The 27,585-nt window shown below is 40.7% G+C and overlaps 1 protein-coding gene across 5 annotated transcripts in view; it reads right to left on the reverse strand.

Moving 5' to 3' along the window:
• SOX5 (SRY-box transcription factor 5) overlaps positions 1-27,585 on the reverse strand; it is a 299,360-nt gene that overhangs the window by 239,572 nt on the left and 32,203 nt on the right. For 2 of the 5 annotated variants that reach the window (XM_086610564.1, XM_086610561.1), the window contains exon 3: positions 20,944-21,175. In XM_086610564.1, the coding sequence (XP_086466690.1) occupies positions 20,944-21,175 (232 nt within the window). Of the gene's footprint in view, positions 1-20,943; positions 21,176-27,585 lie in introns of those variants that run through there. The other 3 variants (XM_086610563.1, XM_086610562.1, XM_086610565.1) reach the window with 2 other exon arrangements.

A 27,585-nucleotide genomic window follows, 5' to 3' on the forward strand; every position in this document is an offset into this window, starting at 1 on the left:
TCCCTATAAGAAAAGATCCTGCAGTCAGACTTCACTGGCAATTCTTTTGATATGTAAGAGGCACTATAATCCATTTTGCTATTCCACAGCTACGCAGTCTGCAAAGCTAAGCAGCCCCAAAACTTGTCTTCTGCCAACGAATTAAGCAAAGACAGTGACACACAAAGCCTTCCCTCCACTAGAAAATGTAACCACAGCTAACTAGACAGACTAGTACCAGAGAGGACTTAACTCCAAGTTAATTGAACAAAACTACTCAGCACCATTTATGAAACTGTGACTGAGCCACCCTGGTCTGTTTTTACTCGGAATTGGAGTTTTTCAGTAGCATCTCAGATGCACCTGCTGCAGACACCATTGTCATTAATGGAAAATCACCTGTTGTTAAGCAGCAGACACAACTGTTAAAATGTAAATGTTTCCACTACTAGTAGTTTCTGGGAATCAAAATAGAGTAGGAAAACTTTTAGAAAAATATGGTGGAGACAAGAACTCCACATACCGAAAGATGAGTTTGGGAAGTGGAGATGTGGTATCAGTCTTCAAGTACAAAAACATTTGTTGTAAAGAAGAACTACATTTCTCTTGCTGCAGTGGCTAGGACAAGAAAAGCTTTGAGTTACACAGTAGGAATAACTTTCTAATGGCAAAGACAGCAATACTCTGAGACAGACAGACTGGTAGATTATAAGTCTCTGCACTGAGTAACTTCAGGAAATTAGACTGTCATCTGATAGAAATGACATTGGTACAGCTGATCCCTGGGTTGAAGCTGGGACTGGATGACCTCTCGCAATCCCTCACAGCTCTACAATTCCATAAAGTGCAGGGCTTGCACACATTGAGAAATAGATGGGCTCATACAGATCTGTAGAGCCCTTACTGAAAGAGACTTACTCACTAAGCTGGATCAGGGTTTTTTGGTCGTGTTTTGCTTTGGATTTTTAAAATTTTATTTTATTTTCAAATAAATCAATAGGCTTGGGCCATTTTCCAAAGATGTGATTTGGTAAGTTTCAAGCCAAACCTCTCAAGCTTTACTCATGAGATAAGTGCTAAACAATGAGCCAGATTCATCAAAGCTTTATAGACTTACTTAAAAGAAAAAGAAACTGATTCAGCCAACTCATTTCAAGCCAAATCAGGCAGTTGAAAATCTATTCCTGAGATTTGGAAAATCTGTCTTTTTTTAAATTATTTTAAAAATATGTTTCAAGAGTCTCTCTTTCGCAGGGGCCTCAGGCAACTCTGTCAAGAATCTGTTTTTTTCCAGTCTGATTAGAAGGAGTATATTTCTCATGTCTATAGGAGACAGCTAAAGTATGTGTGTTTGTACATATATACACCTACATATTTTTACATATATACTTACATGTATAAATAACATAAGGATTCAGGAATTTTCTGTCAGAGGTTTGGTAATTAAAGCAGTACATTTGCTTTTCAAAAAGATTAATAATGAATTTTGCTAAAAGGAAAAGAAAAATCAAAGCTAGGGCTGGACACCAACGTACTCTCTTAATGCACATAGCTAAAAAACTGCCCTTAGAGTACTTCCTAGGGGCAGGTTAATTCCTGTGTTTCTTCAGCTCTTGGTATCTCTATCAAGAAAGATAACACCTGGGCCAAACGAGCTAGTTATTGTGTACACCCTACAAAAACCCTACTGGAATCGCCACGTATTCCAAACAAGGCATCCAATAATTATTACTAGGACAGAGGGACATAGGTCTGGTGCTATCTACCAGGATGGGCCACGGTGTTGACTGGGAACAGAGAGGAGCACATACTGCCCAGCTCTGCACAGCAACGTAGCTTCTAGCACCCCACATCTGACTGTTGCACTGGAGAAAACCTGGGCTGAAAATGCTGTGCTGTGAAAAGTGCTGTGCTGGGAATGTATCGACTTTTATGCAGAAGCAAGGAAGAGGCCTCCATACTCCTCTTCCCATACATCTTGTAAATTCACTAGCAAATCCAGTTTCAGCTGCTGAAAGTTGTTGATGCTATAGTGACGGGCACAGACTTAGCCCTGAAGAGCATTAGGTGGCTGCCCCTCTCGTCCAATATCAAGCATTTGCTGCAAACGTGTATGTCAAAGCAATGAAAACATGTTCAAAACCTTGCCATGCTTTCTTTTTCTGTTTTGTTCTTTTCAAGGAAACTACTTCTTCCAAGAACACGGAAAGACCATGTGACTTTGAACTGGCAAACCTGAAAGATCAGTGAGCCTACCTGCTAATGAGCGACTTGCTATTGAAATGAGCTCATTAGCTTTCATTTTTGCTGGCTGCTGATCGATTCATGAGCCACTTACGCGGCCTCTGTAAGCTGTACATAAATTATCAAATGCATTGATTTCTAAAAATAATAAATCAGGAAGTCAGTCCTCTCCATATCTCTAGTGTAAGTGCTTAGCTCAATGGCCTTCAAATTTCATCCAAAGAAAACAATAACATCGGTGTTCACAGATACATTGCATCTCAAATGGCAAATATTCTGCTGCAAAAATAAGCTTTGCTGGCATCTCACAGAAGCGAATAAAAGCTTCTGAAGCTCTGAAAATGTTACATACAAAATGTACAATACAAAATGCACAGAATTTTGCACAAATCTGTGTAGGTGGCAGCTCAAGAAATTCACAGTAAGGAACAATTGTCTACAGCAAGGAAAAATCCAAGCTAGATGATCTTAAATTTGTTTTCCACCTCAGATCATTAAATTTCCATAACCTTCTTCATATGACTGAAGTAGTGAAAATCCTATGGTATCCCAGAGTCAGTGCTGAGTCTTTGATGTAAAAGCAGTTCCTCTTGTCAACTGATACTATCAACAACGTAGGAACGGAACCTGCTAAAGACCAAAAGATTCAACAAAGGAAGAGGTAGGGAAGGACTCCTTCACCCAAACATGCAGCCGTAATGTTGCCACTCTCAGCACATACGGCTATCTCCAATGCTAGGCTGGCCAACCTGACTTCACCTGGCCTCCCGGGTGCTTATATATAGTTATAGCAAAAATTAGTCCTTTGGACATGTATGCTTGCAAGTTTCAAAGCACTTTATAACACTGATTTGCAATAATTTGTCTAAGGTCATGTGGGCCTTGATCCAAAGCCTATTAAAGACAAAGCAGTCTTTATATTGACTTCAAAGAGCTTTGGATTGGGCCCACAATGAATCGCTGCATAGTAACCAGAAAAATCAGGAACAGAAAACCTCGTCTAAGGAAGAGATGCCATTCCCTCCTTCATCGCCTTAGTTTACTGAAAAAGACGGGAATGCAAGATTTATTTTTCCTGTTCTTTTGTATCACCCTGCCAGCCCAATGAAAGGGCTATGGTCCTTTTCCCACTTAGCTGTCTTTCTAAGATCACTATTTAACTCTAAAAATCCTCTGATACAGTCTAACACAAGAGCTTAACTACGTTTCAGTGGTATCTTCATCACCTTGAACCTCTGTAATACCAGCATGAGAGCAGCTCACTGGAGTGCCCCTGGAGAGGGCTATGTCAACGTGTGCCAGTTGAGGATGGTGCCAGAAGAGCCAGACTGCATGCTCCTTCCTAAAGAACAGTAAGCTTAGGATAGGACTAAACGCAATAACAATAAGGAGTTAAAACGTGCAGACCAGAGAACATTGCTTAATCCCAGTTTACTGAAAGGACATGTCATTTTTAGAAAGTTGTCCAAACAACTGTCTTAATATTCTACACCAAAGTGGCTATTAATCAAACAACAAAGGCCCAATTAACACATAGCTGTTGTCACCTTGATGTTAAAAGCCTCTCCCTTCCCCCCTTCTTTCTTTCTTTTTGTCTTTAATGTTACAACCTAACCCAAAAATGCCTCAGGGCCCTACAGGAAAGAAAAAAAAAAAAGACAAGATAGAGAGAGGGAGGGCAGGAGGGGGAGAGAAAGTGGGGAGGGGAGAAAAAGACAGAGAGAAAGAGAGTCTTAAATACCATCTCTCCTCTAGGCAGCAATTTCCACAGATGAAGAGGTCACCACTGTTTAACAGTGTGCTGCCACGTTAATTTAGTATGACAAGATAAAGCAGTAATCTCTGCTCGGAGAGGCTGTAAACCGCCTGCTATCCAGGGACATGCTCGAGTCGATTTGCACTGTATATCACTTTATACAATTGCCGTGACAAAGCCCCCTGAGTTCCCTCATGTAAATCTCTCTCTCTCCCTCTCAACTTCCCTGCCAGTCAGACAGCAGCGGATCCGCGGTAAGCTGTGCAAACTTCACGTCTTACGCATGCCAACGGACCCCAAAGCTCTCCCCCCCTCAAGAGGAGATGTTTAGGACTTTGATAATCCATTGATCCCACTTCCATATCGGCTTGTATTTTTCAATCTGTCGTGTTAAGTTGTCAGAGAGGGCGATTAAACCGATGTTTCATGTTCCGAGATTTGCGTTCCTGGGAATGATAGTTTTCAAAGCCTTTCTTGCTAGGTTCTGCTTAAAGATTATCCCTAAGAAAGCTGATGTGAATATTATTACTGGCATAAACCTGGTAATAAAACCATAAAGTGTTTTAGGTAAAGACATTTTAGAGATATTCAGGGTTATAAACATAAGAGTTTAAAGCTGGATAGAATTTGGAGTGCTTAAAAAAAAAAAAAAAGGGAAAAAAAAGCGCCCTGTCAGGCTGTGGAGTTTTCTCAGCATGAAGCAAAACAACATATGTAAAAGGGAAAAGGGAACTCACATGTCTATGTAAAATAAATATAATTACAGAATCACAGAAGAGGGCAGAGGAGAACACTGACCCGTGTAGTTGGACGGGAACGAGAAGACGACAGAGGATGTGCAGCAGTGGTCATGATAGTGCCCCAAATAAAGCACAGGGGCAGCTCTTTCAAGCCAACAGCTACGCAAGCTGCCTGTGTCTCCAGCAGCCTGCACAGCTGAAAACACGGTCTTCTTGTTGGGGAAATAGGGTGAATTTTTTGCAATATGTTGCAACTCTCATATGCCATACTGCATCTCTCCAACATGCAAGTTTTAAATTATGTCTCCTCTCTATTTCACATTTAATTTGTGTCGTTTTCCTATGGCCTGCAGGCACGATACAAGTCGCAGCACACAATACACCAAATACGGTGCCAAAACGGGAAACTGCGCACATGTATATATACCCACTTTCTGGATTAAACATAGATGAGGACATAAATAGAATTAAAACAAGCACAGCAAACAAGTTTCTACAGAATAAGACTGGAACTTAACTACAGTTTCTTAACTAATATATTGCTGTGTCTATCTACTAAGCCTATGCATGGCATTCGGATTTGCCAGTACTGCTATAAAAATGACCAAGCAAGGCTAAACCAAGTCTTTCAGACACAACAGGGTACATACACTGTGTTCTATTTAATGAATTAAATTTAATAATAAAATTTTACATTCCTTGCAGCTGATAATAAAAATGACAAATGCTTTATTAAGCACAAAGTTTCTAGTAGCTATTGAGAAGTAATACCCTAAATTTAAAACGGGGAAAACCACTGGAATCAATGCCCCTTTTCAATATCGAGAGAATCTTCTCAAAGTAGCCTTTTAAAGGCGTGTTGGATTGCTTCTGTTCTCCAATTCATGTTGCCAACCAACACGTTTCAAACTGTACATCTAAGTGTAAAATTCATTATTTGAACTTAACATTGCTGGCTGGATATACAACAAAAGACTTGCTTTTAGGGAATAGCCAGTTCTTAAAATCCCACTAAATACCATCGGCGCTGGTTAAAAAAGAAGTCTGCTAGAATATTCATGTACACCCCCAAATTTAAAAAAAAAAAGAGCTTGAACATGGTTACTTCCACAAAAACATGAGAGAATATTTATACAGGAATGCGTGTTTTTAACTCCACCATGTACTGTGAATGGGATTTCTCTCACCTAGTTTTAGCCCCAGATTAGACACCTAGTCTAAACCAGTCTTCAAGGCTCCCTCTGTAGTCAATAGACAAGCACTTTCTGAGGGTAATTCATCTTTCATGTCCTAAGTGCTTATTTGAAGTTTGGAAAGGTTGTTCTAGGAGGGTGGTTATCTTTTTCCACACCTAACTTTTATGTGCCTGAACTTTGGCAAACTGAACCCCAATTTCACTATAGGGCATTCAAGAACCTCCATCAGTTTGGAAACACTAATAGACAGACCATCACGGATGAAGGAGAAGTAAAATGTCCATTGTACTAGTGTATAAATGAAGGCACAGACAAAAGAAGTGAATCAATGATAAATCAACAACTGGGAAGCTGGGAGTACAGTCTAATTTCATCTAGTAAACTGAAATCTTGCCATTTTTGTTAATATTTATGAAATTACAAGTATGGAGTCCAACAACTCTTTGTGGTATTTTACAGAGCAAAATAAAGACACAAACCCTAAGAATAAATGTAAGATTTTAGTCAAATTAGTTTATCCTCATGGAAAACCAGGGAACTCGCTGTGGCCCTGTGTCAATATATTACCCAATATTCATGTTGATGGCTTCAAACCTGAAGCTATGGTCTCTGCCCAAAAGCTAAGTTTACTCTGGCCACAAGCAAACAGGAAAAGTACATCATCTACCACAGATGTATTCTTTGCAGAATTGAATCACTCTATTTTCAATTCTGCTTCTAGATATAGAAAATCCTGAAAATTGTTTTCCAATAGAATTTATCAAACTCGTTTAAAAATAATTTAAACAAGTCTTATACATGTAACTATAGCTTAGAAATACTAAGCTATTAATTAGAGAAATTAATTACTTAATTATTAATTAATTTCTCAGCCTACAAATACTTGAGAAAAGATGGTGGGGAGGTAGGGGAAGGGCTCTTCACATTAGTGTTGGGTGATAGAACAAGAGGAAATGGGTATAAGCTTAGTCAGGGGAGATTCAGGTTGGATGTTAGGAAGTATTTCTTCTCTGAAAGGGTTGTCAGCCACTGGAATAGGCTGCCCAGGGAGGTGGTTGAGTCCCCATCCCTGGATGTGTTTAAGAATAGGTGGATGATCTACTTAGCGATATGGTTTAATGGGGATTAGGGACGGTTGGACTCGATGATCTCTAATGTCTTTTCCAACCTAGAAATCTATGAATCTATGAATCTATCATAAGTAATTGATCTGCTCTCCCTCACACTCTATGTGCTTTACTGTCTTTGTCAAGACAATAAAAATTTAAGAATAATTTTTAAAAAGTGTATTTGCAGATTTTTTATTTATAAAAGTGAAGAATATGCCATGCACTTATGCTAACATCAGCCAGATGCAGGACACAAACTCAAGTGAACTGAGTGTTTCAAGCTCTGAGATGCAGAATGCTTTAGATTCCCAACAGAGCTAAGCAATATATAGCAAATATTTATTCACAAAAAAGCAAATTCTACGGCCAGGCAATCACCTCTCACTCAAGGCTTTTTTGGTTGAAGTTCTCTAACTACAGATTTCTAAGCTATAGGGATCAACAGCTGAGGTTATCACCCAAAACTCCCATTACAATCCATGAAGAAACATAAGCACTTCTAGGGTGTGATTTCTCTGATCTATTTAGAAGCTGTGTTAGGACAAAATGAATCATACTCTGCTATTCCGTATTTACTTCCATGAACCATAAAGTTAAACCTAAAGTTACCAGCTTACGTCTGGACATACACTTTGTAAACATTTAGTCTGACAAGTCCTCACCCTTGCATCCTACCTCAAAAGTAGTGTCGTGATTGACACGACATTGCATCATGTGCTAGTGGCCATGTTTATGCCAACTTCCTTCCTATAGAAGAGAAAGTCAAAATGTTCTCTCACTCCTCCAGCAGACCTGTAATCATAGAATCATAGAATGGCATAGGCTGGAAGGGACCTCAGAGATCATCTAATCCAATCTCCCTGTCATGGGCAGGGACGCCTCTCAACTAGATCAGGCTACTCAAGGCTCCATCCAACCTGGCCTTGAACACCTCCAGGGAGGGGGCATCCATCACTTCTCTGGGCAATTTATTCCAAAGTCTTACCACCCTTGTACTGAAGAATTTCTTCCTAAGATCTAATCTAAATCTGTTCTCCTTCAACTTAAACCCATTTCGCTTGTCCTATCAGTGGACACTCTTGTAAAAAGTCCCTCCCCAGCCTTCCTGTAAGTTCCCTTCAGGTATTGGAAGGCAGCTATTAGGTCCCCCCAAAGTCTTCTCTTTTCAAGGCTGAACAATCCCAGCTCCCGCAACCTGTCCTCGTAGCAGAGGTGCTCCAGCCCCTGGATCATCTTTGTGGCCCTCCTCTGAACACGCTCCAACAAATCTATGTCTCTCTTACGGTATGGACACCAGAACTGGACACAGTATTCGAGGTGGGGTCTCACAAGAGCAGAGTAGAGGGGGAGAATCACCTCTCTTGACCTGCTGACCACGCTTCTCTTGAATACATCCCAGGATGCGGTTGGCCTTCTGGGCCGCATGAGCGCACTGCCGGCTCATGTTGAGCTTCTCATCTATAAACACCCCCAAATCCTTCCCTTCAGGGCTACTCTCAACCCACTCTGTGCCCAGTTTGTATTTGTGCCTAGGATTGGCCAGACCCAGGTGAAGGACCTTGCATTTTGACTTGTTGAAGCTCATGCAGTTTGCACTGGCCCAATTCTCACGCCTGTCAAGGTCCCTCTGGATGGCATCTCTTCCCTCAAGTGAGTCCACGGCACCACACAACTTGGTGTCATCGGCAAACTTACTGAGGGTGCACTCAATGCCGTCATCCATGTCGCTGACAAAGATGTTGAACAGCACTGGACCCAGAAGAGACCCCTGAGGGACACCGCTTGACACTGGTCTCCATGTAGACATCGCACCACTGACCACAATTCTTTGAGTGCGACCATCCAGCCTGTTCTTTATCCACCGCGTGGTCCATCTGTCAAATCCGTGTCTCTCCATTTTAGAGACAAGGATGTCATGTGGCACAATGTCAAACGCTTTGCACAAGTCCAGGAAAACAACATCCGTTGCTTTACCCACGTCAACCAGCGTCGTAGCTTTGTCACAGAAGGCCACTAAATTAGTCAGGCACGACTTGCCCCTAGTGAAGCCATGTTGGCTGTCACCAACCACCTGGTTGTTTTTTATGTGCCTTAGTACAGCTACCAGGAGAATCTGTTCCATGATTTTACCTGGCACAGAGGTAAGGCTGACTGGTCTGTAGTTTCCTGGGTTGTCCTTGGACCCTTTTTTAAAGATGGGGGTTACGTTTGCCCTTTTCCAATCTGTAGGAACTTCACCAGACTGCCAGGACCTCTCAAATATGATGGCTAGTGGCCTAGCAAATTCAGCCGCCAGTTCCTTCAGGACCCATGGATGTATCTCATCAGGTCCCATGGACTTGTGCACCTTCAGGTTCTCTAGGTGTTCCCAAACCTGATCTACTCCTACCCTGGGTGGTTCTTCACTCTCCCAGACCCAGCCAACATCCTCTGTGATTTGGGTGGTGTGGTTCAAGTGGTTGCCAATGAAGACGGAGGCAAAAAAGCTGTTGAAAATTTCAGCCTTCTCCGTGTCCTCAGCAACCAGGTCACCCGTATCCTTCCGGAGGGGCCCCACATTGTCTCTCATTTTTTCTTTTTTCTCTCACATACCTATAAAATCCTTTTCTGTTATTTCTAATATCGCTGGCCAGATTTGACTCTGTCAGGGCCTTAGCTTTTCTAACCTGGTCTCTGAGTACACGAGCAACTTCCTTGTAATCATCCCAGGTTACCAGTCCCTGCTTCCATGCTTTGTGTAATCCCCTTTTGTATTTGATTTTAGCCAGGAGTACTTTGTTCATCCATATAGGTCTCCTGGTGTTTTTGCCTGATTTCTTCCTTTTAGGGATGCAATGACTTTGAACTTGGAGGAGATGATCCTTGAAAGTCAACCAGCAATCTTGGGCTCCCAGTCCTTCCAGGGCTTTATCCCATGGCACACTACCAAGGAGGTTCCTGAAGCGGCGAAAGTCAGCTCTTCTGAAATCGAGGGTTTCAAGCTTGCTGAGCTTCCCCCTCTTAGCTGCCCTTAGGATCTCAAACTCCAGCATCTCATGGTCACTGCAGCCAAGGCTACCCACGAGTCCAACATTACCTACCAGCCCTTCCCTATTGACGAGAACGAGGTCTAACATGGCACCTCTCCTCATTGGTTCCTCTATCACTTGGATAAGGAAGTTATCGTTAATGCATTCCAGGAATCCCCTAGATTGCTCGTTCCCCGCCGTGTTGTTATTCCAACTGATATCAGGGTGGTTAAAATCCCCCATGAGGACCAGGGCTTGTGAACGAGCAGCAACTCCTATCTGCCTACGTAGGGCCTCATCCACTTGGTCCTCCTGGTTGGGTGGTTTGTAGCAGACTCCCACTCTAAAGTCTCCTACTCTTCCTTTCACCCTGGCCCACAGGCTCTCGGTTCTTTCATCATCACTTGCCAGGTGGAGCTCCATGCATTCTAGCTGTTCGTTGACATAGAGGGCAACACCTCTAATCAACATTTACTATTCAGACTGCTGTCGTATACCATAAAAAAACCCTCATAGATTTAACTGAAAATTATACAAGAAATTTTCTCCTACAAAGTCCTAAATACACTAAACTCTGCATTTGTATCTGGTTGTTTCCTGGAGACTCACAGATCCTAGGCAGCGGGGTGCTGACCTCAGCAAACGTCTTTGAACACAGATGGATCCAAACCTGAGCTACTCTCCTGATTACAACTGCAGCAGTTTAAATGGAAAAGAATGAGAAAGAGGGAGTTTCACTTAAAGTTTCAGAGATGAAACACACACTTTAGTTTAAATTTCAAAATCAACATAGAGGAAGGTCTAAAGCACAAGTATGTTTTATTATTTCTGGCTAGCAATATTAATAAGCAGTGTAAGCTTCTATTTCTGACACAACTTACATGTATAGATATGCAATCTACCACAGTAATTCAGACTTGAGATATCAGATTTTACCTTTTGCTATAATATTTCTTATTTTGTGTCATCAAACTCCAATCCTGCAAAAAGCTACATGCAGAAGGAGTTATAGTCAGTGACCTTTCCTTCCCTCCCTCTTGCTACCATGAGCATTAGGTTCCAATCAACCAAATTATTTTGCAGGAACAGGGTCATAAGCTAGGCATTCTGGGGCAGGAATGTTTCTGTTTTCTGTCCCTATAAAAATAAATCATGCCCTGGGTACAATATAAATAAAGATAATAACAGTCTGATGTTAGATTTTATTGGTCTATGTTTTGGACAACCTATACAATTTGCCTATTGCCTGTACAAACTACAAAAAGTTAATCTTTACAGCCCTTCGTTTCCTTGGGGTGGATTCAGTTTTAAAAGCATAAAACAAGGATGCTGAAGCAGACTATTTCCACACATAATGACAGTCTTGTTTACACTGCTCTGGCAAAAATTATCCTTAGTTAAACCAGGCACAAATTCCACTCAGTTATGTCCACTGGTTTATCTAGTGATACTAAATTCACAGGATTCATTGAGTCTACTTCTCCTTTGCAAAGAGCAAAAATGCCATACCTGGTCACACAACTGCATCTAAACTGGAAAAAGAAACAAAGAACTTAATGGTATTAAAGAGAATTTGAAAATGAGGCTGGCCAAACTATTCAGGCAAGTTTGCTACCCCAGACATAAAGGACTCTTTACCTTAAGAAAGTTTTCTTCCTCTGTTGAATTGTCCTGAAACACTTTGGAACATTGGTTGATTCAGAAATATGGGAGCATGTCAGTCTTCTCCCTTAGGGAGGTTTCCGCACACACCTTAGGAGTTATCCCACCTATGTTAGACGCTCATACCTAAGCAAACATATTGAAATCTAGTCTGTTTTACCACAGCTCCTTCCTCAGCCATGAATCTCCAGAGGAAATTAATAAACTCCTTTATTACAGCAGAGAAGGTGGTGATATTTCACTGATATACTCAAGACAAGAGGAAGTATTTAGCTCCATGAATGAAAAAAAAAAAATGACTGGATGACATGACACTTTCAATGCTAGCAACTGCCTGAAGCCACATTTTCATTACCACTCCAACCATCACTACTTTTGGTCAATATGCAAAAGCATTAGCAGTGGCAAGAAAAATTAGAGAGAGCTGGCCTTAGCACAGCCTAATCCAACTTAAATTTTTATAACCTGAGAAAACATACTTAAAGAGACATGGCAAAAAAACTATGATGGAGCATTTTACTCAGCCATTAAAAGGACAGAAAAGAAAAAAATGCTTCGAATTGTCGCTGCAATGGGTAACATCCTAACTGCGGACACAGACATTTGGCAGTGAGAGAAGGAACTGCAAAACATGATTGTGAGCACTCAGCGTTATCAGAAGGTTCTGGCACTTCTGGGAGCCAGAGCTGATAATCACAGAGATTCCTTGCAACCCTGAAATTCAAGAACCCATAACCAATACTTCACAACGCATTTCAGTTTTGTTATCTCTCTACTGAAAGTAGAGTCACATATCAAAAACAACCATCCTCTAGATTATTGACATTCTGTCCAAGCAAATAGCACAATACTTTATTTTACTGTGCAATGTCTTCATATGAGCTATTTACTAAAAGGCTTTAGAATGGATTAAATAATAAAAATGACCAAGTTAAATATGACTACAAGCAGAAGAAGAAAATGGGCAAGGTAGAAAAAGGTTTTCAGAGGACAACTGCAAGCAGATAGAAACTGATAGAGTAATATTGTTGTCATAAAGCTGGAAACAGAGAAAAAGGCTTTCTCACCTGCCGTGAAAAGAAAGGGAGAAAGCCACACCAGCTGCTCGGAGGAAGTAAGGTGGATATGAAAAGCACATGCAGCAGGCAGAAAGCACATGGGGAAAATGGGCACTACTGAAGCAAAAACAAGTCAATGTGGTGTGCAAAAGTAGACGTTTGCATGGCATAGGGTGCAAACTATAATCAATTTAGATTCCCGCGTGCCTTTTTGAGGCAGGTGTCAGATAAGAGTATGAAAGTCTACCATGCTGCTCTCTATTCTGATAGTAGTAACACTGCCAGTCCAAGCCCACAAATTTCTTAACAGTGCAGAAGCTTGACCAAAGGAGATGATGCCATCTGTTGAACGGGAAAGCATGAAAACAGAACAAAATTTCTGCTGCCTTCTCTTTCCAGAACCATGGAGAACTGGGTGTTTAAGTGGCAGCAGAGTTTCTGCCTCCGTACAATACCGTGAAGATTCACTACAAACAAAGAAAAGGCAGCGTTTCAGAATAAATTTTGGCAGAGTGCCATGCATGATGGACCTGGACTGGAGAAACTATACGAAATCCATGGCTACTGTTTGAGTTCAGGTACGATGGAGATATCACAGATTCTACCTAGATTATGTCACAGATGGGGATTGACTGCTGAAAGCAACAGCTGTATCAAGAAGTAGGAACACTCAAATGCAGTCTCTTTACATCGTTGCTATAAACTGACCTTGCAGTCCTGCTGGGGCTTTCTCCGTACCCTATTCTTCATCTCCATCAGTGCTCCTCAAATTGGTAGCTTCAAAATTTTGTTCCAAATCTGTGGCATCTCCTACCTCCCTCTGGAAGACATCATTGTCCCAGTCTTCTGGGTACTGGCTGCAAAGCACTGCTGTGGGCACACTGCTGCACTTCCAAGTCACAAAAGCTGCACACACAACCAGGCTGACCTGGCAGAGCTGACGCCAAGGCACTATTCCCAGTAAAAACGTACAATCCTCAGTGAAATTACCTAGCAAATCTCAGTAAATGTGTGTAATCCCAAACCGAGCTACTTACTGAAGGCAGTTCAGATGGAGATATTAATTTGGAATGAAACAACTGTGTCCACTGTGGATGTCCTCGGGCAGATTATTTTGCTTAGAAAGACAATCAATTTTTTTTTCTTTTAAGGCTTATATTTGGGGTTTTTTCCCCACAGTGCCCTTAATAGTTCTTTTCTCTCCATTGTAAGAGAGACCATCTGGTTCAAATATTTCTACCGATTGGGTGTTTTATGGTTTTACCTGTCTTTTTTTCTGTGGAATTTTTCAGCTATTCACTTGAATTAGATTTTACTAGCATTTATGCAAGAAGCTTAAATGAAGATATTTTCCAGTATGAAGTCAATGAATTGATTCCTAGGCATATAATCACTTGCAAACAATGGATACATACAGTTCCCAGCATTTCTACAAAACAAAGGTGTTTACTTTTCTGTTGATTATTTTCTGCTTAACTGCATTCAAATGAATCCATTAAAAACGTGACTGCTTCACAGTAAGATGATCTTCAGCAAAAACAAACAACTGCTGTTTCCACTTCTCTTCAGGGCCTTTAAAAACTACAGTCATCTGCACACTGTATTTCAGGCAATTTATAGATGGTAAGTCTGGTCTTGATTTGTTAATTTATTGTTTTAAATGTAGTTTTAACCCTCCTGCTTGGAGGGGCGGGGCGGGGGGGGGTTGGAACAAACACAAAATGTTTTCCTACTTCATTACTTATTGATTGTCCCCTAATCACCCTTTGGACCTTTCAGAGTCTGATCAAAACACAACCAGGTCATCTCAAACTTCAGCCAGTCTTTCTGCTCATGGACTTCAGCTGGAATGATATATCCACTCTGGTTCTTCATAGCCACAAGTAAGCAAAACTCACTGCATTAAAAGAGTGGCAGAACAAACCAAGGGAGCTTCCATGAACTAGTGTACTTCTCCTGAATTGCACTGTGGCTTTGATCCCTGCTTCACCTGAAGAACAAAACCGTTTGGTTGTGTTTACCTGCCCTATGCAGAACCCACACAACAAGTAGTTTGCAAGTAACTGAATTACAAGCATTACTTCCATACACAGACGGGACAGGATTGGAGAGCCGGGAGAACACAGATCATGACAAGGATGACAGGCAGGTTATAACAGCTTAAAAGGGAGATATTTTGTCAGGCAGGAACCAGAGGCATCAAAGCTTTTTCTGGCTTCATCACGACTGGTTCTCGGTAACTGTGTAGAGTTTTCTAGGGTCTGGACTAAACAATGCAGTAGGTAACTTCTACAGCTTTTGATGGGTCCTGGCTGTTTCTTGTTTATTTGTTCCCTTTCCTACTAGGCCACAGAGTCATTCTCCGGAAGAGTGCAAGTGTAAAGATTGACAAGATCAAACTCTGATACAAGCCTGAAATTGTATCTGTGGAAACTGCTTTCATGTGCTACTTCTGTGATGACATTTATAATGCAGTGTTTGGAACAATGCAATTTCATCATCTTATAAATATCAATTTACTATTAAGACAGGAAGAAAAGGACATCAAAAAAAGACAAATGTAAACTTACCACCATTTTTGCTTTCTTTTAATTGAACTAGTCTTGTTCAGATAAGCCTGTCTATCTCTTACAAAAACAACAGTTTATAGTTTAAACTGTGAAAGTGTGTGTGTGTGTGTGTTGTAATTATGGTGCCTGCTAACAATTTCATACTGCCACATTGCACATATGGCTTCCAAGCTAGCTTTATCTGAATCTTTGTGAATCTATTCTCCGTGCTATTAAACTGAGCACATTCCACATCGTTCAAAAGTAATTACACTTTTGTCTAGAGTGTAGGAGACTGCTCTCCCCAAACAATGAAATTCTCATTATTAGAGCTGGCACAATAACGGCACTGGTGTTCACAACACTGTGCATTGTACCATCACAATAACTTATCCTAAGCTTGATGCACAAAGGTACACTGGAAATTAAAATTTCTCTAAAACCACTGTGGGTTTTTTTTAATAGGCATTCTTTAGCTCAGCATAATTAGAGTCCTATTTGACTTTTTAAAAGGCTATATGCATTCACATTTCCATTCTCTTCGCAACTTCTGAATAGTAGTTAAGTGCTCTAGCTGCACCTTGTTCTGATCCAGTACTACTCACATGCTGACGACCCCAGACCAACAGGTGAAGTACAGGCCAGGATGCATGTGATAAGAGCATTTAAATGCAGCATTGAACGACCTTTTATTTTGGACGAGCGGAGGAAAATCATGAAGCGATGTGTCAGTAAGCTCTTTGCCCAATACTACTGTTATTCTTAACATGACCAAAATTTCTTAATATTACTCCCAAGTTACAGAAGAATAACTTCATTCACCACAGAAATGAAATACTTTTTAGTGTGAAGCAATAAAGCTATTTAACAGTGCACTGTAATATTACCTATCAATTTAAAGCACTGCTGACAATCTCACTGAAAGTGTAGGACAAACAGGGGCTAGCACTGCAGTCACGCAGTCTGGAACAACTGGAGTGGAAAAATTACACCTTACTAGTTTAATTTGGTCGGAACTTACTTTTTTTTTTTTTTTTTTAAATCTCGTCCAGCATTTGATTGATATTCTGCAGTTAAGAAGAACGGTCAAATTTGACCACAGTATACCACGCCAGTGGTATATTTCAACCAATGCTTTTAGCCTTGACATCTCTTATTTTCAGAAATTAGCACACAGAAACCACTGGTGAGATCAGTAGTCTTGAGAGGTAGCAAAAGCAACATGGTAAAGCAGGTAAATAGAAATAAATAAAATAAATCCTCATAACTCAGATGAGCTATCAACTATCTGTGCTATCCAAACACTGTAGCCTTAACAGGTTTCTTCAAAAGACGCATTGACTGAACTGTAATCCTCAAGCCTTTCTCCGCTAAGCTTATCGCCTGCTATGTACGTCCTAACAGGACCTTCAGATATATTCTAGGTCAAGTGATTTGTCTTGAATTGTCTTCTGCTTTTGGTTTAAGTCTGGGCTGTATCAAAAGGAGCGTGGCCAGTAGGTCGAGGGAGGTGATTCTGCCCCTCTACTCAACTCTCGTGAGACCCTACCTGGAATACTGTGTTCAGCTCTGGAGTCCCCAACACAGAAGGACATGGAGCTACTGGAATGAGTCCAGAGGAGGGCCATGAAGATGATCAGAGGGTTGGAGCACCTCTGCTATGAAGACAGGATGAGAGAGTTGAGGCTGTTTAGCCTGAAGAAGAGAAGGCTCCAGGGTGATCTTATAGCAGCTTTCCAGTACCTAAAGGGGGCCTACAGGAAAGCTGGAGAGGGACTTTTTACAAGGGCGTGTAGTGATAGGACAAGGGGCAATGGATTTAAACTAAAAGAGGGCAGATTTAGGTTAGATATAAGAAAGAAATTTTTCACTCTGAGGGTGGTGAGGCACTGGAACAGGTTGCCCAGAGAAGTTGTAGATGCCCCATCCCTGGAAGTGTTTGAGGCCAGGTTGGATGAGGCTTTGAGCAACCTGGTGTAGTGGAGGGTTTCCCTGCCCATGGCAGTGGGGTTGGAACTAGATGATCTTTGAGGTCCCTTCCAACCCTAACCATTCTATGATTCTATGATAAATTATTATTTCTTTTCTTATTAGTGGAAGAGCTTTCCTACTTACACTAAGTATCTAGTTTCTTCTGTCAAGAGGAAGAGAGTTTGGGACAGAGTTGCCTCTGACTTTCACAGAACCACAGAAGGGTTGAAGTTAGAAGGGCTGAGGATGGAAGGGACCTCTGGAGGTCATCTGGTCCAACTCCCTGCTTAAGCAGAGCCACCTAGAGCCAGTTGCCCAGGACTGTGTCTGGACAGCTTTTGAGTATTTCCAAGGGTGGAGACTCCACAACCTTCCTGGGCAACCTGTGCCAGTGCTCAGCCACTCTCACAGTAAAAATCATTTCCTGATTTTCAGATGGAGCCTCTGGCACTTCACTTTGTGCCCACTGCAATAACATAACATTTCTCTGGCTGCAGTTCCAGCATCCTCAGAAATACCCTATTAGTTTTCATGGGAAGATGGGTTTTGCAGCTTTTTGCCAATTTTGGTTAGGTTTGAAGACTTCTTTCTGTGGATCTTGCCCTCCTTTTATAAAAATTTACTCAGCATTTCAAGCTGTGCCTCTAAGTTGGCAGTTGTAACAACTTGGTAAAGTGCAACAGGGTAAATTTTCAAAAGCCTAAGTTGGGTAAATTGTTATCGCTCTGTGGCAACCAGCCCCTTACCTTAAAGATCCTAGAACATCCCAGCTGGCAGGACTTGTAAAAGGAAGCACAGCTGGAAGTAACCCACAAAACAGAGGGTCAATTAGCAGCTAGAAAAGGGAGGCCAAGAAATTGATTCTCAAGTTGAAATTGTTTTCCTAACTGTCCCTTCATGACCCAGTGCTGAGAGGCAGAATAGGAGGAGACAGGAATGGCTGTGGTGACAAGAGGAATCCAGCTACGCAGCCTACTGATGAGACAAATCTGTGTAACTCCATACCTTTTCCAGAGCCCTTGGCTGTGGTTTTCTTCTGCTGAGATTATTCCCCAAGACAAATGGGTGTCTACATGTAAGCTAACACAGAAAGCTCTCTCTGGATGTCTAAGAATCTCTCCATGTCTATCTAAGAATCCCTTCAGACACCAATGATGCAAAGCAGTATAGTTTAGAGGGGTGCAGCAGAGTGATGCACCACGTGATTTTAGACCAGTTTTATGTCTGATCCTGTCTTACTGGACATTGGAGAGATCTGTAAAGGTGTACCCTGCTAAGGAGAGTATGTGGCTGCGAAATGAGAACTCCATAGTCACTTGCAGACTCAGTTAGCAGGTGTAGTAGTACAGCTGACAAGTTATTAAGAAGTGTGAAGTGCGCTGCTGGAGCTTTATCAATAAAACTGTATTGGACTGCACTGTGTGGTGGTGTGTGCACATGTGCATACACCTGGATTTGCTTCCCAGAGACTATAAAATAGCGCAGAATGTCAATTCGAACAGTATAAAAATGATCTCTGTAATGCTACCGAAGTGAATATCCTTTGGGAATGACTTTCTTAACTGCTAATCACCCAAACTGAAGTCATCTAAAAAGTTATCCAAGCACTAGGTTCAGTTACTTCCTTCTTAAAACCACATACTACCACAGCCAGGGAGCAATTATGTATATTTTACTCCTCTACACTGATCGCTTCCTTCTTTCTGGAGACACAGAGGCTACACCCTTTCTGACCTACCTGGATGCTGATTTTTACAAGACACTCCTCTAAAAGAGAGATATTACAAAAATGTCACATTCATACAAACGGGCAATTTTCTTAAATATGTATGAAGACAAAACCAGTCACTACAACCCGCCAAAACATGCTTCAGATAAGCCTACAGAATCTCAATACTGTAGCAAAACTGTCTAAAACATGCAATAATTCACTATCTTGCACAATAAAGAAACAGAACACACTGTTTTGACATCACATTAAATATAGCCTTCATAGCAGGAAGTCACGCTAGGTGATCAGCTAAACTTCTTGGTCTTAAAAACTATAAACGAATAAAGAAGTTAGTTAAAATCAGTTAAAGAGCAGTTAAGTGTCTCAGTGAGGTGTAGTTAAAATACTCCTGCTGGGCTCATTAGAAGACGACGAGTTTTTATTTCATTAGGGTCTGATTCTACACTACTGGTGTCATCACAAATTTATCTATTGACTTAAATGTTGTCAGAGACAGCCCTTATCTTCAATACACTCTCTTAAAATAGGCCAAAACATAGCAAAGCTCATCCACCAGTTACAAACCCTAACATCTCATTGGCTGGAACTGCATATTAATGAATTACATCTCCATAAAACATATGATAAAGGATGAGAAGTAAACAAGCTAGGAAAAGATAATGACATGTCTGCCCACAAGTAATGTACTTTCTTCATTTAAAGTTGCAATAACACAAAGTAAAATTAAATATTCCGAACCACCGTTTGAAGCATTAGACCAAACAGGAAGAAAAATGGATTTGGATCAGTGAGTTATTTTGTCTAGAAGAGCAGCTTCAGTGAATATCCAGTGACTTGGTCCTATGAGAAATAATAATCCCTAAGGCTTTTTACTTAGGGCTTGTTACATATGCATAATGAGCTGTAAGGGCTCAAATACCACTATGGAGCTGTTGCAGGCTTTTATGAGAACACACTATCACCTATTTTGCAACGCCTTTTTAAAAGCCTTCAAATATGCAGGTCTGTTCATTATCTTCACTTACAGTGAAATTGTCACTGGCCTTGTCAGAGTAGGGGACTAACAGAAAAGTTACAGTCATTTTATAAACAGGTAAGAGCTGTGTAAGTGTGTTCACAACAGGCAGCTTTGTCGAGGTGCCCAAGTCCTGGCGTTTCTACACCTTTCCCTGCACCTTTCCAGCTTTATAAAAACGTGTCGCAATACTCCGCATGAAAGGCCCAAACACGTCACTTCACAACAGTGGCACTACGACACTAGTGAGGGACACGGCACTGGGTTTTGTTCTTGCTATTTGTCTGCTTTTAGATAAAGCCAGTTCTGGACTTCCAGCAGGCTGCTAAACGTAATGAATTAAGCGTACTGTGTCATTTGTAAAGTGCACAAAGAGGTGGGAATTCACGAGTGAAAAAGTGGAAGGCTGATTTAATTCCATAAGCACAGCAAACTTTCTTGTAAGTATCTGTGGCATGTGAGACATACATCACACGTGAATTTTTAAAACCAGGAAAATCCAGAGTTGCTTTTTTTACCCTTTACACAGACTTTCGTGCCTTACTATTGCATAAACTTGGCATTGGGGTGGTATTTCAGACACCATGCCAAACATGACTCTCACTTACAGTGTTCCAAAACCATTTACTGTTTGCTGAACACATGCACTTCAAATTCACATCACTGTAGCTAAAAAATTTTAGCACCCTAAATGCCAGCAGGCAAAGGTGAGGAAAAGTGGAGTTCGCTCTGCACGTGATTTAGCGTTTGTAGTGGAGGGTAAAGGCAGCCCAGCCAGGTCAAAGCTTTCACATTATTGTAGCGTGTTCTGTACGTGTAACTGTGCACTGTACACTCTGTGAAGTACAGATCTGGATGCCAAACTACTGTAGAGGCAGAATTCAAAGCATGGATGTAAGCACAATAGACCATTAGCAAACCTACCATTGTGTTGTGCTGAGAAGTGGGAGTCCTATGGCCACAATTCTCTTGCGTCAGCAGAGAAACTGGCTGAAATTCCTCAGAGTGAGGCTTGTTGGGAAAACTCACATGCAAGGGAAGGTGAAAGGCTGGGAGCCCGTCACTCTCCTCTTCTCCCACTTTCTGTCTGCTTGTCACCATGGCTACCTCTCCATCTGCTTCCCCATACGGAGAGGCTGGTCGCTTGGAAGACATCCTGGAAGGAACAAAAGAGGAGAAAATAATGAAACCTCCAAATAAATCCTTAATGCCGTCATTGTGTGGTTAGGGGCCATTGTAACAGAAATGCCTTTTTTGTGCTGGCAGAGAGCAGGAAACCATCCAAATACCACTGCAAAGCATACACAATTGGGAACAATGGCCAAGCAGGTAGCAACAGAACAGTGGCTTGTTTGTTGTGAGAATAATACACTAATACAGCACTCTCTTGTATTCTGGCTTCTTAAACATGAAAATTCACCTAAGAAGACTGCATAATGAAATGCAATTCCTTTAAAAAAGTACCTATCTGGTTTTGCATTTGCAAAGACTGTCAGAAGACAGAATGTCTCCCAATACAAGCTATTGTCAACTCAGCTTTTAAAGAATAATCATCTGCATGTATATAACCGTAACTGATTAAAAAATCAAGTAAAATAAAATTACTAAACTTGCTAGCAAGCCAAAATGTCTGTGTTTACAAAACTTCTCTCATGAACAACAGAGTGTTGTAGTAATGTTGCAAGAATCTTTTAAGGTTCACAGATGTGGGAAAGTTAAGCAATTAAACACTTAAGACATTAATAATCTAAGCTTTCTGACCACACAAATTCAGAGTTGTACTAAGTGAATGAAGATTTGCTATCAAGATACTCTATACTTCCTACCTATAGCCTATAGATCAGGAAAAAACACACGTAAGCGTAATTTACATCTATCTGCATAAAAAAGGATACACAAGCAAGATACCTGGAGTACATATTGTAAAAATCACACACAAATCTTTACTTAAAATGCAGGCCCGCATTCCAAAATTTGTAAGACTGTCTGATAGCACGTGTATATCTTCAACTTTCAGAAAGACTGAAAGAATCTTTATGTCCTTGGAAAATCCAGTTTTCATCCAAACCAAGCACTACTGAAAATCTTACAGGACAATCTGAACCCAGAACACTTTTTCAGCTTGGTCTTGAAAATAGAGGGGTTCAGCAAAGTATTAAAATGCAGATGACTTCTGGGATTAATTACAGCAACATTGTTCATGAAAATTAGGGTATGTGCATGGATGGCATAATGGGCCACTGTGCTAAGCAGGGGCATCTGTAACAAGGAGCGGAATGAGAAATAAGGAATCCTACAGGCATAGTCAAAAGAAGAAGAGAGAGAAAAAAGATAAATATTTCATAGAAAATAGGAAGTTAGGAACAAGGAAACTGAAGACTACTGTATGTGAAAGTCTAAAAGACGGGCTGAAGTAATACTGCTCCTCCTCAAAAATCTAGTATTTATGATTCTAATTACCCCATTTTGATTTTCCACTTCACAGTTAAAGGACTGCATTTCAAAAGCCCAGCAGCCTCTTGAACCGTGTGTGGGGCTGCTGTGAGGTGGAGCATGTCCATACGATTTGGCATATTGAGCACGAAATGGTTCTTAGCAGCAGTCAACTGGGTCTGAAAACAAACAGTGACTTTAAACAGTCCTTTGTTAGGACTTATTTTGTTTCTAATGATCTCATTTTGAGCTTTGCCTCCTGAGCCAAGTCAGATTATATCTAAAAAAACCCCAACAAACCAACAAAAAAAAATAATAAAAAAAAACCTTGGAGAAAAAAATCCCAACCAGAACCTAAACTCAGCTTCACATCGCCTGTTCTGAACACCACCTATTGCCTGTACGCAGAGAAGCAATCTGTATTTTCTATTAATGTTTGACTTAGTCCAACAGACTAACACTTCATACATCCTACCTGAATTCTGTCTTCTAGGCTTTCCCACCTACGTGTCTGCAGCGAAGCATATGTATAAAGACAGAGATCATCAGATAGACTCTTACTGGCGGTTTTCTACTAACCCACTGAATTCAGCATTTTACAGCTATGTTTGACATGACAGATCCCAAGCTTTTCTTCTGCAGAAACCATGCAACTCCCTCCTGAAGTTAATGTGAATTATTCATATTCTGCATTGCACTGCACCAAGATACACATTTGCTATTGATTCCAAGTGTAACATTTTGGTTACTCATTTCAACGCAGCCTTAATGGAAGCTCACGTTTTTACAAACCTCTCTTCCTGAAAATCAGCACTAAGCGATTTTGGCAAACAGAATTTTGGCAAACAGAAAGGAAGGGACACAAAATCATTAGCCAATTATTCCACAGTAGTGTTCTATACTGTAAGACATTTATATTTGATAAGATGACTGAAAATATTGTAAACTATCTACAAAACTCTCCACTATAATCCACTTTGACAATACAAGACAGAGAGAGAACGCCTTGCTTTGTATTGATGATTTGTATTACATACTATATACACAAGTTATTAACCCAGAATAACCCAGATTCTGTCATGTTGCTTCACAAGGAGAGCCTGGCTATCAAGCTGAAGCAACGCTCTTCTGCTAACTTTATCAGTGAATATACGGTTTTCTCTACTGTGTTCAGTTAGCGTGCTGCAGATCATCATCGCCTTCTGCTTGTCCCCGTTCCCAACAGGGATGATATCATTTTCTGCAGGGAATTTATAAAAACAGGCAAGGAAGGCAACAGAGGTGACCACCTCCATGCACTAGCAATAACACAGATTATTATGTTTTTGATCTAAATGAAAACCTATGGGTTGGACTGTAGGCTAACCTACAGTGACACTAGAGAGGGAAGAAGAAACTTTTTCCTTCCTCTTGCAGCTCTTGTAACACCCAATTTAACTTACAAGCCACGTGCTCATCACAGTGCTAGAAGGCTAAGAAACTGCTACAACAGCTAAGGTGAGGGAGTTCCAGATCTAAACTGCACTAGCCTTCCAAGTGACCAGGACACACAAAGAAACAGATGCACGGCCCTATGTAAAGGTCGCACAGCTCGGATGACGACTGTAATTTGTTTTCAGGTAGCTCTGTCCATAGCCAACATGAGTCAGGCATAATAATCTGGCCTTTCAGAATTTTCATAATTCCCTTTAACATCAAACACAAACATCGCACTTTCACAGAAATTACCTACTCCTTCTGAACACCTGGGGAAATTTCCACAGGAAGATGCAAGATTTCAATAAATAAATTCATATCTACTTTTGGAAATGTCTTCCAAAAGGACATCAAAGCCTATAGCTGCAAAGGATCAAATCAGTGATAGGTTCAGAAGCCAAAAACAACATGATGCAAGGAAAATTCATTCACAGATGGCCTCTCGTTATTTCTACAGCTTTATTGGTCCCTTTTCTGAATTTGTAATGCTCACAACACACCATATCCTTGAATTCTCCTCTTTTCATACATCTTCATTTTCCTACTGAGCTAATACTAGGTCTTAACAGATTCCATATCTGAGATGCAAGTAGAGTTCCCAATATAAACAGTAAGTAAAGGAAACAGCTTAATTCTGAGTAACGACGTTATCTGGAACTGAGCTCTTTTAAACAGATCTAAGTCTAATGAAGGACTTGAATTATCCCATTTTAACAAAGGACTACAAACATCCTGGATCTACCCTCAATGACAACATGACAGTTCACAACTTACATGACTTTAAGATCTTTTCCTCAAGCCAGTTTAAACTCAGAAGGGTTTTCAATTATACGCCTCTGAAAGAAGGTTTACAATGAGAGAGGAAACGTCAGTTTCCTGAAACATCAATTTAAGACTAGGATTAAAAAAAAAAACCAACAAAACCTCAAGATACAACTCTCAGAAAAGTAGCAATACAACACACCAGATTCTGAATCTAAAAGGCATCTCTGTAGATGAAATCTGTTGCAACTGAAGAGTTGCAAGAAGAGTTGCATTTTGAACTGTCATTAATCATTTCTACTGACTATAAATAGCTAAATAGTAATTTTTTAGACAATCTAAATCTGCAAAGTTCAGACACAATGGGAGACAGGTAGTACTCAGCCTACTGTAGAGACACATCAGAGTTATTAAACGTATTCCCATACTTGATTGTTATCAGTGGTCAGGATGGAATTGAAGATTTATTTCCAGTAACGAATTCAAATGTAAAGGGATTCCTTTTCATGTTTTTGGAAAGGCTTCTTATTATGCAGAAATGGCAGTAAAAAACATGCCTTTCGTTGAATGTTTTTTTTCAGGGAAGTAAAATCTCACTCTTCTAACTCACTCATCCCATGAATTTGATGCGATTAATCTTACAATAGCTTCTCCACGTATTTCTTTACTCCCCTTCCATTTACAACAGGCTCTTTGTAGGCTTAAACTGATACCCTGTGTCTCTTGATCTCAGTGGGTTTGGATTGACTTCAGCACGGCTGGATTTTCCCACTGCAGAAAGTAAGAGCTACACTGCGTCCACATGAATTGTTTCCTCAGGCCATCTACAAGTATTGGTTCCACCCAAATAATTCCAAGCTACCAAAGAACATTATTTTGTTTGGGGTTTTTTTCTCCTTGAGTTCAGTGCCTCACAAAAGAAAACTTTTCACAGCTCTATTTTTTAATTATTATTCTTTTTAACAAAACTTCATTTAAGTGTCCCCACTGCATTTCCATTTGTTCATTGGTTTCGGTTCATTTCATACATGATTGCATACCCAAAATAAATCTGAAATGGTATCCAGTACTCAAGGAGATAGTGCCCTCTAGCACACAACCGGCGTGCATCCCAATTTGATTGCTCATGCCATGGAATTTCATAAGTTTTATGTTGTAAAACTCTAATCTTGTATATTAAGCAAATACCTCAGAAACATTTCAGATACCCACAAAAGCTTTTGGAGAAATGGCTTATCCATGTCTTCAAAAGTGACAAACACAGATGTGTCAGGAGAAAAAGATATGAGGCCATAAATCTTAACTTGTTGGGAGTTAATTAAGGGATTCATCAATCATTATACAGCTCACCCCATACATACACAGGCAAAATCCCGTCAGCTGCCACAACCTACAGCAATCTACAGGTTAAAAACTCCCAAAGTCCCTCTGTTCTGACTATTTATAAATGACTTTGTATAATCTAGCATTAAGACCTGTAATTATAAAACAGCATTAAAACAGGCCTGCATAGTTACGGATAATTATAGTTGGTACACTTTTTAAAGAAATAAAAAGCTTTTCCATTCAAACACAGGCTTGGCCTTTTTGACAGCTCCAAGTCCACAGGATGTAGAGAGATGATTTAAATTGTATGTCAAAATTTTGACTGTGCAAGACTTTCTTTCTTCCCCTTATCAAGAGAGGCATTGTTGTTTTCTCACCATAACCAGGCGTGACAGCGCCTGACTGGAGTCGCATAGCCAGTTTCTGAATCGGCATGGAAGCGTTCACCTCGAGTTCCTCTGGCAGCTACAAACTACATCTTTCTCATGGGTCCAGTCTAAACCACTCGGCCCCGTACAGGCGCAGAGCTGCGTGCTGAAGAGATGCACGACAACAAGACAAGCAGACCTGATCCTCCAGCAGCAGATGGAGGGTCATCCCAGCCACCAACAGCATCAGGAATTTACTCACTAACACGGGCTGATCCCAGACCAAATGCTATGCGCTGAACTAGTCGCAGGAACTTCAGCAGGATTCAGCCTGACCCTCTTCCTGATCTGCAGGGATACTTCCACTGAATTAAAGCACACGTTGGAAATCTGCAGACTCTGCTTTTCCACAGAAAACAGTATTACAGGCAGCAGCAATATTACATCCACGTGTATCTGACGTGCCAGTACACACACACGTACAGAGGCACAAACACGAGCTTACCCAAAATGTCAGCAATACATCTGCCTCATCTCCAACGGTGTTAGTACTAATAAAACACTGCGTGTTCCAGGTTTACTGAAGTTGGGACTTCTCTACAGACAGTCCGAGCAAAAGGTGCTAGTCAATGCTAACGACTTTCTCCATTCCATTTTGGCCCCAAATTCATTCATTATTTATGTACGCTGAATAACTAGTACCTTTAAAAAAACCCCCCTCTGTTAATTTTGACAGGATTACTTGTGTAATAAGGTATTACTCAACATGAGTAAGGGTGGCAGACTCCCACACTCTGTCCCACTGGGAACTGCAAGCCCGACTTGTTTCTACACATACCACTAAAAACAGACTTCACTTGGCAATATCTTTGAGTCATTTACAGCCTGGTTTGGAATTCTTTACTGAAGTAATTTCACAATTAAAAAAAAAAAAAAAGAAAGAAAGAAGCAAGCATCTCTAATCTGCTAATCAATAAAAACGTGTATGAAACGTGCTCTCATCTGTCACTCACACTGAGATGGAATAATCTGTTAATTATTACTTTCTAGGATCATATCAATCAGCCATCTTTTTAAATGCACATATGCTACAAGTAAGTCGTGTTATTTGAAAAGGGTTTTGGTGAACAAATCACTTTTGTTAATACAAACCAAGCTCGCTATGGTTATATTTCTGTGCAGTTGTCTATTATTATAGCTG

This window comes from Tauraco erythrolophus, chromosome 4 (genome assembly GCF_009769465.1).
Source record: "Tauraco erythrolophus isolate bTauEry1 chromosome 4, bTauEry1.pri, whole genome shotgun sequence".
Lineage (NCBI taxonomy): Eukaryota > Metazoa > Chordata > Aves > Musophagiformes > Musophagidae > Tauraco > Tauraco erythrolophus.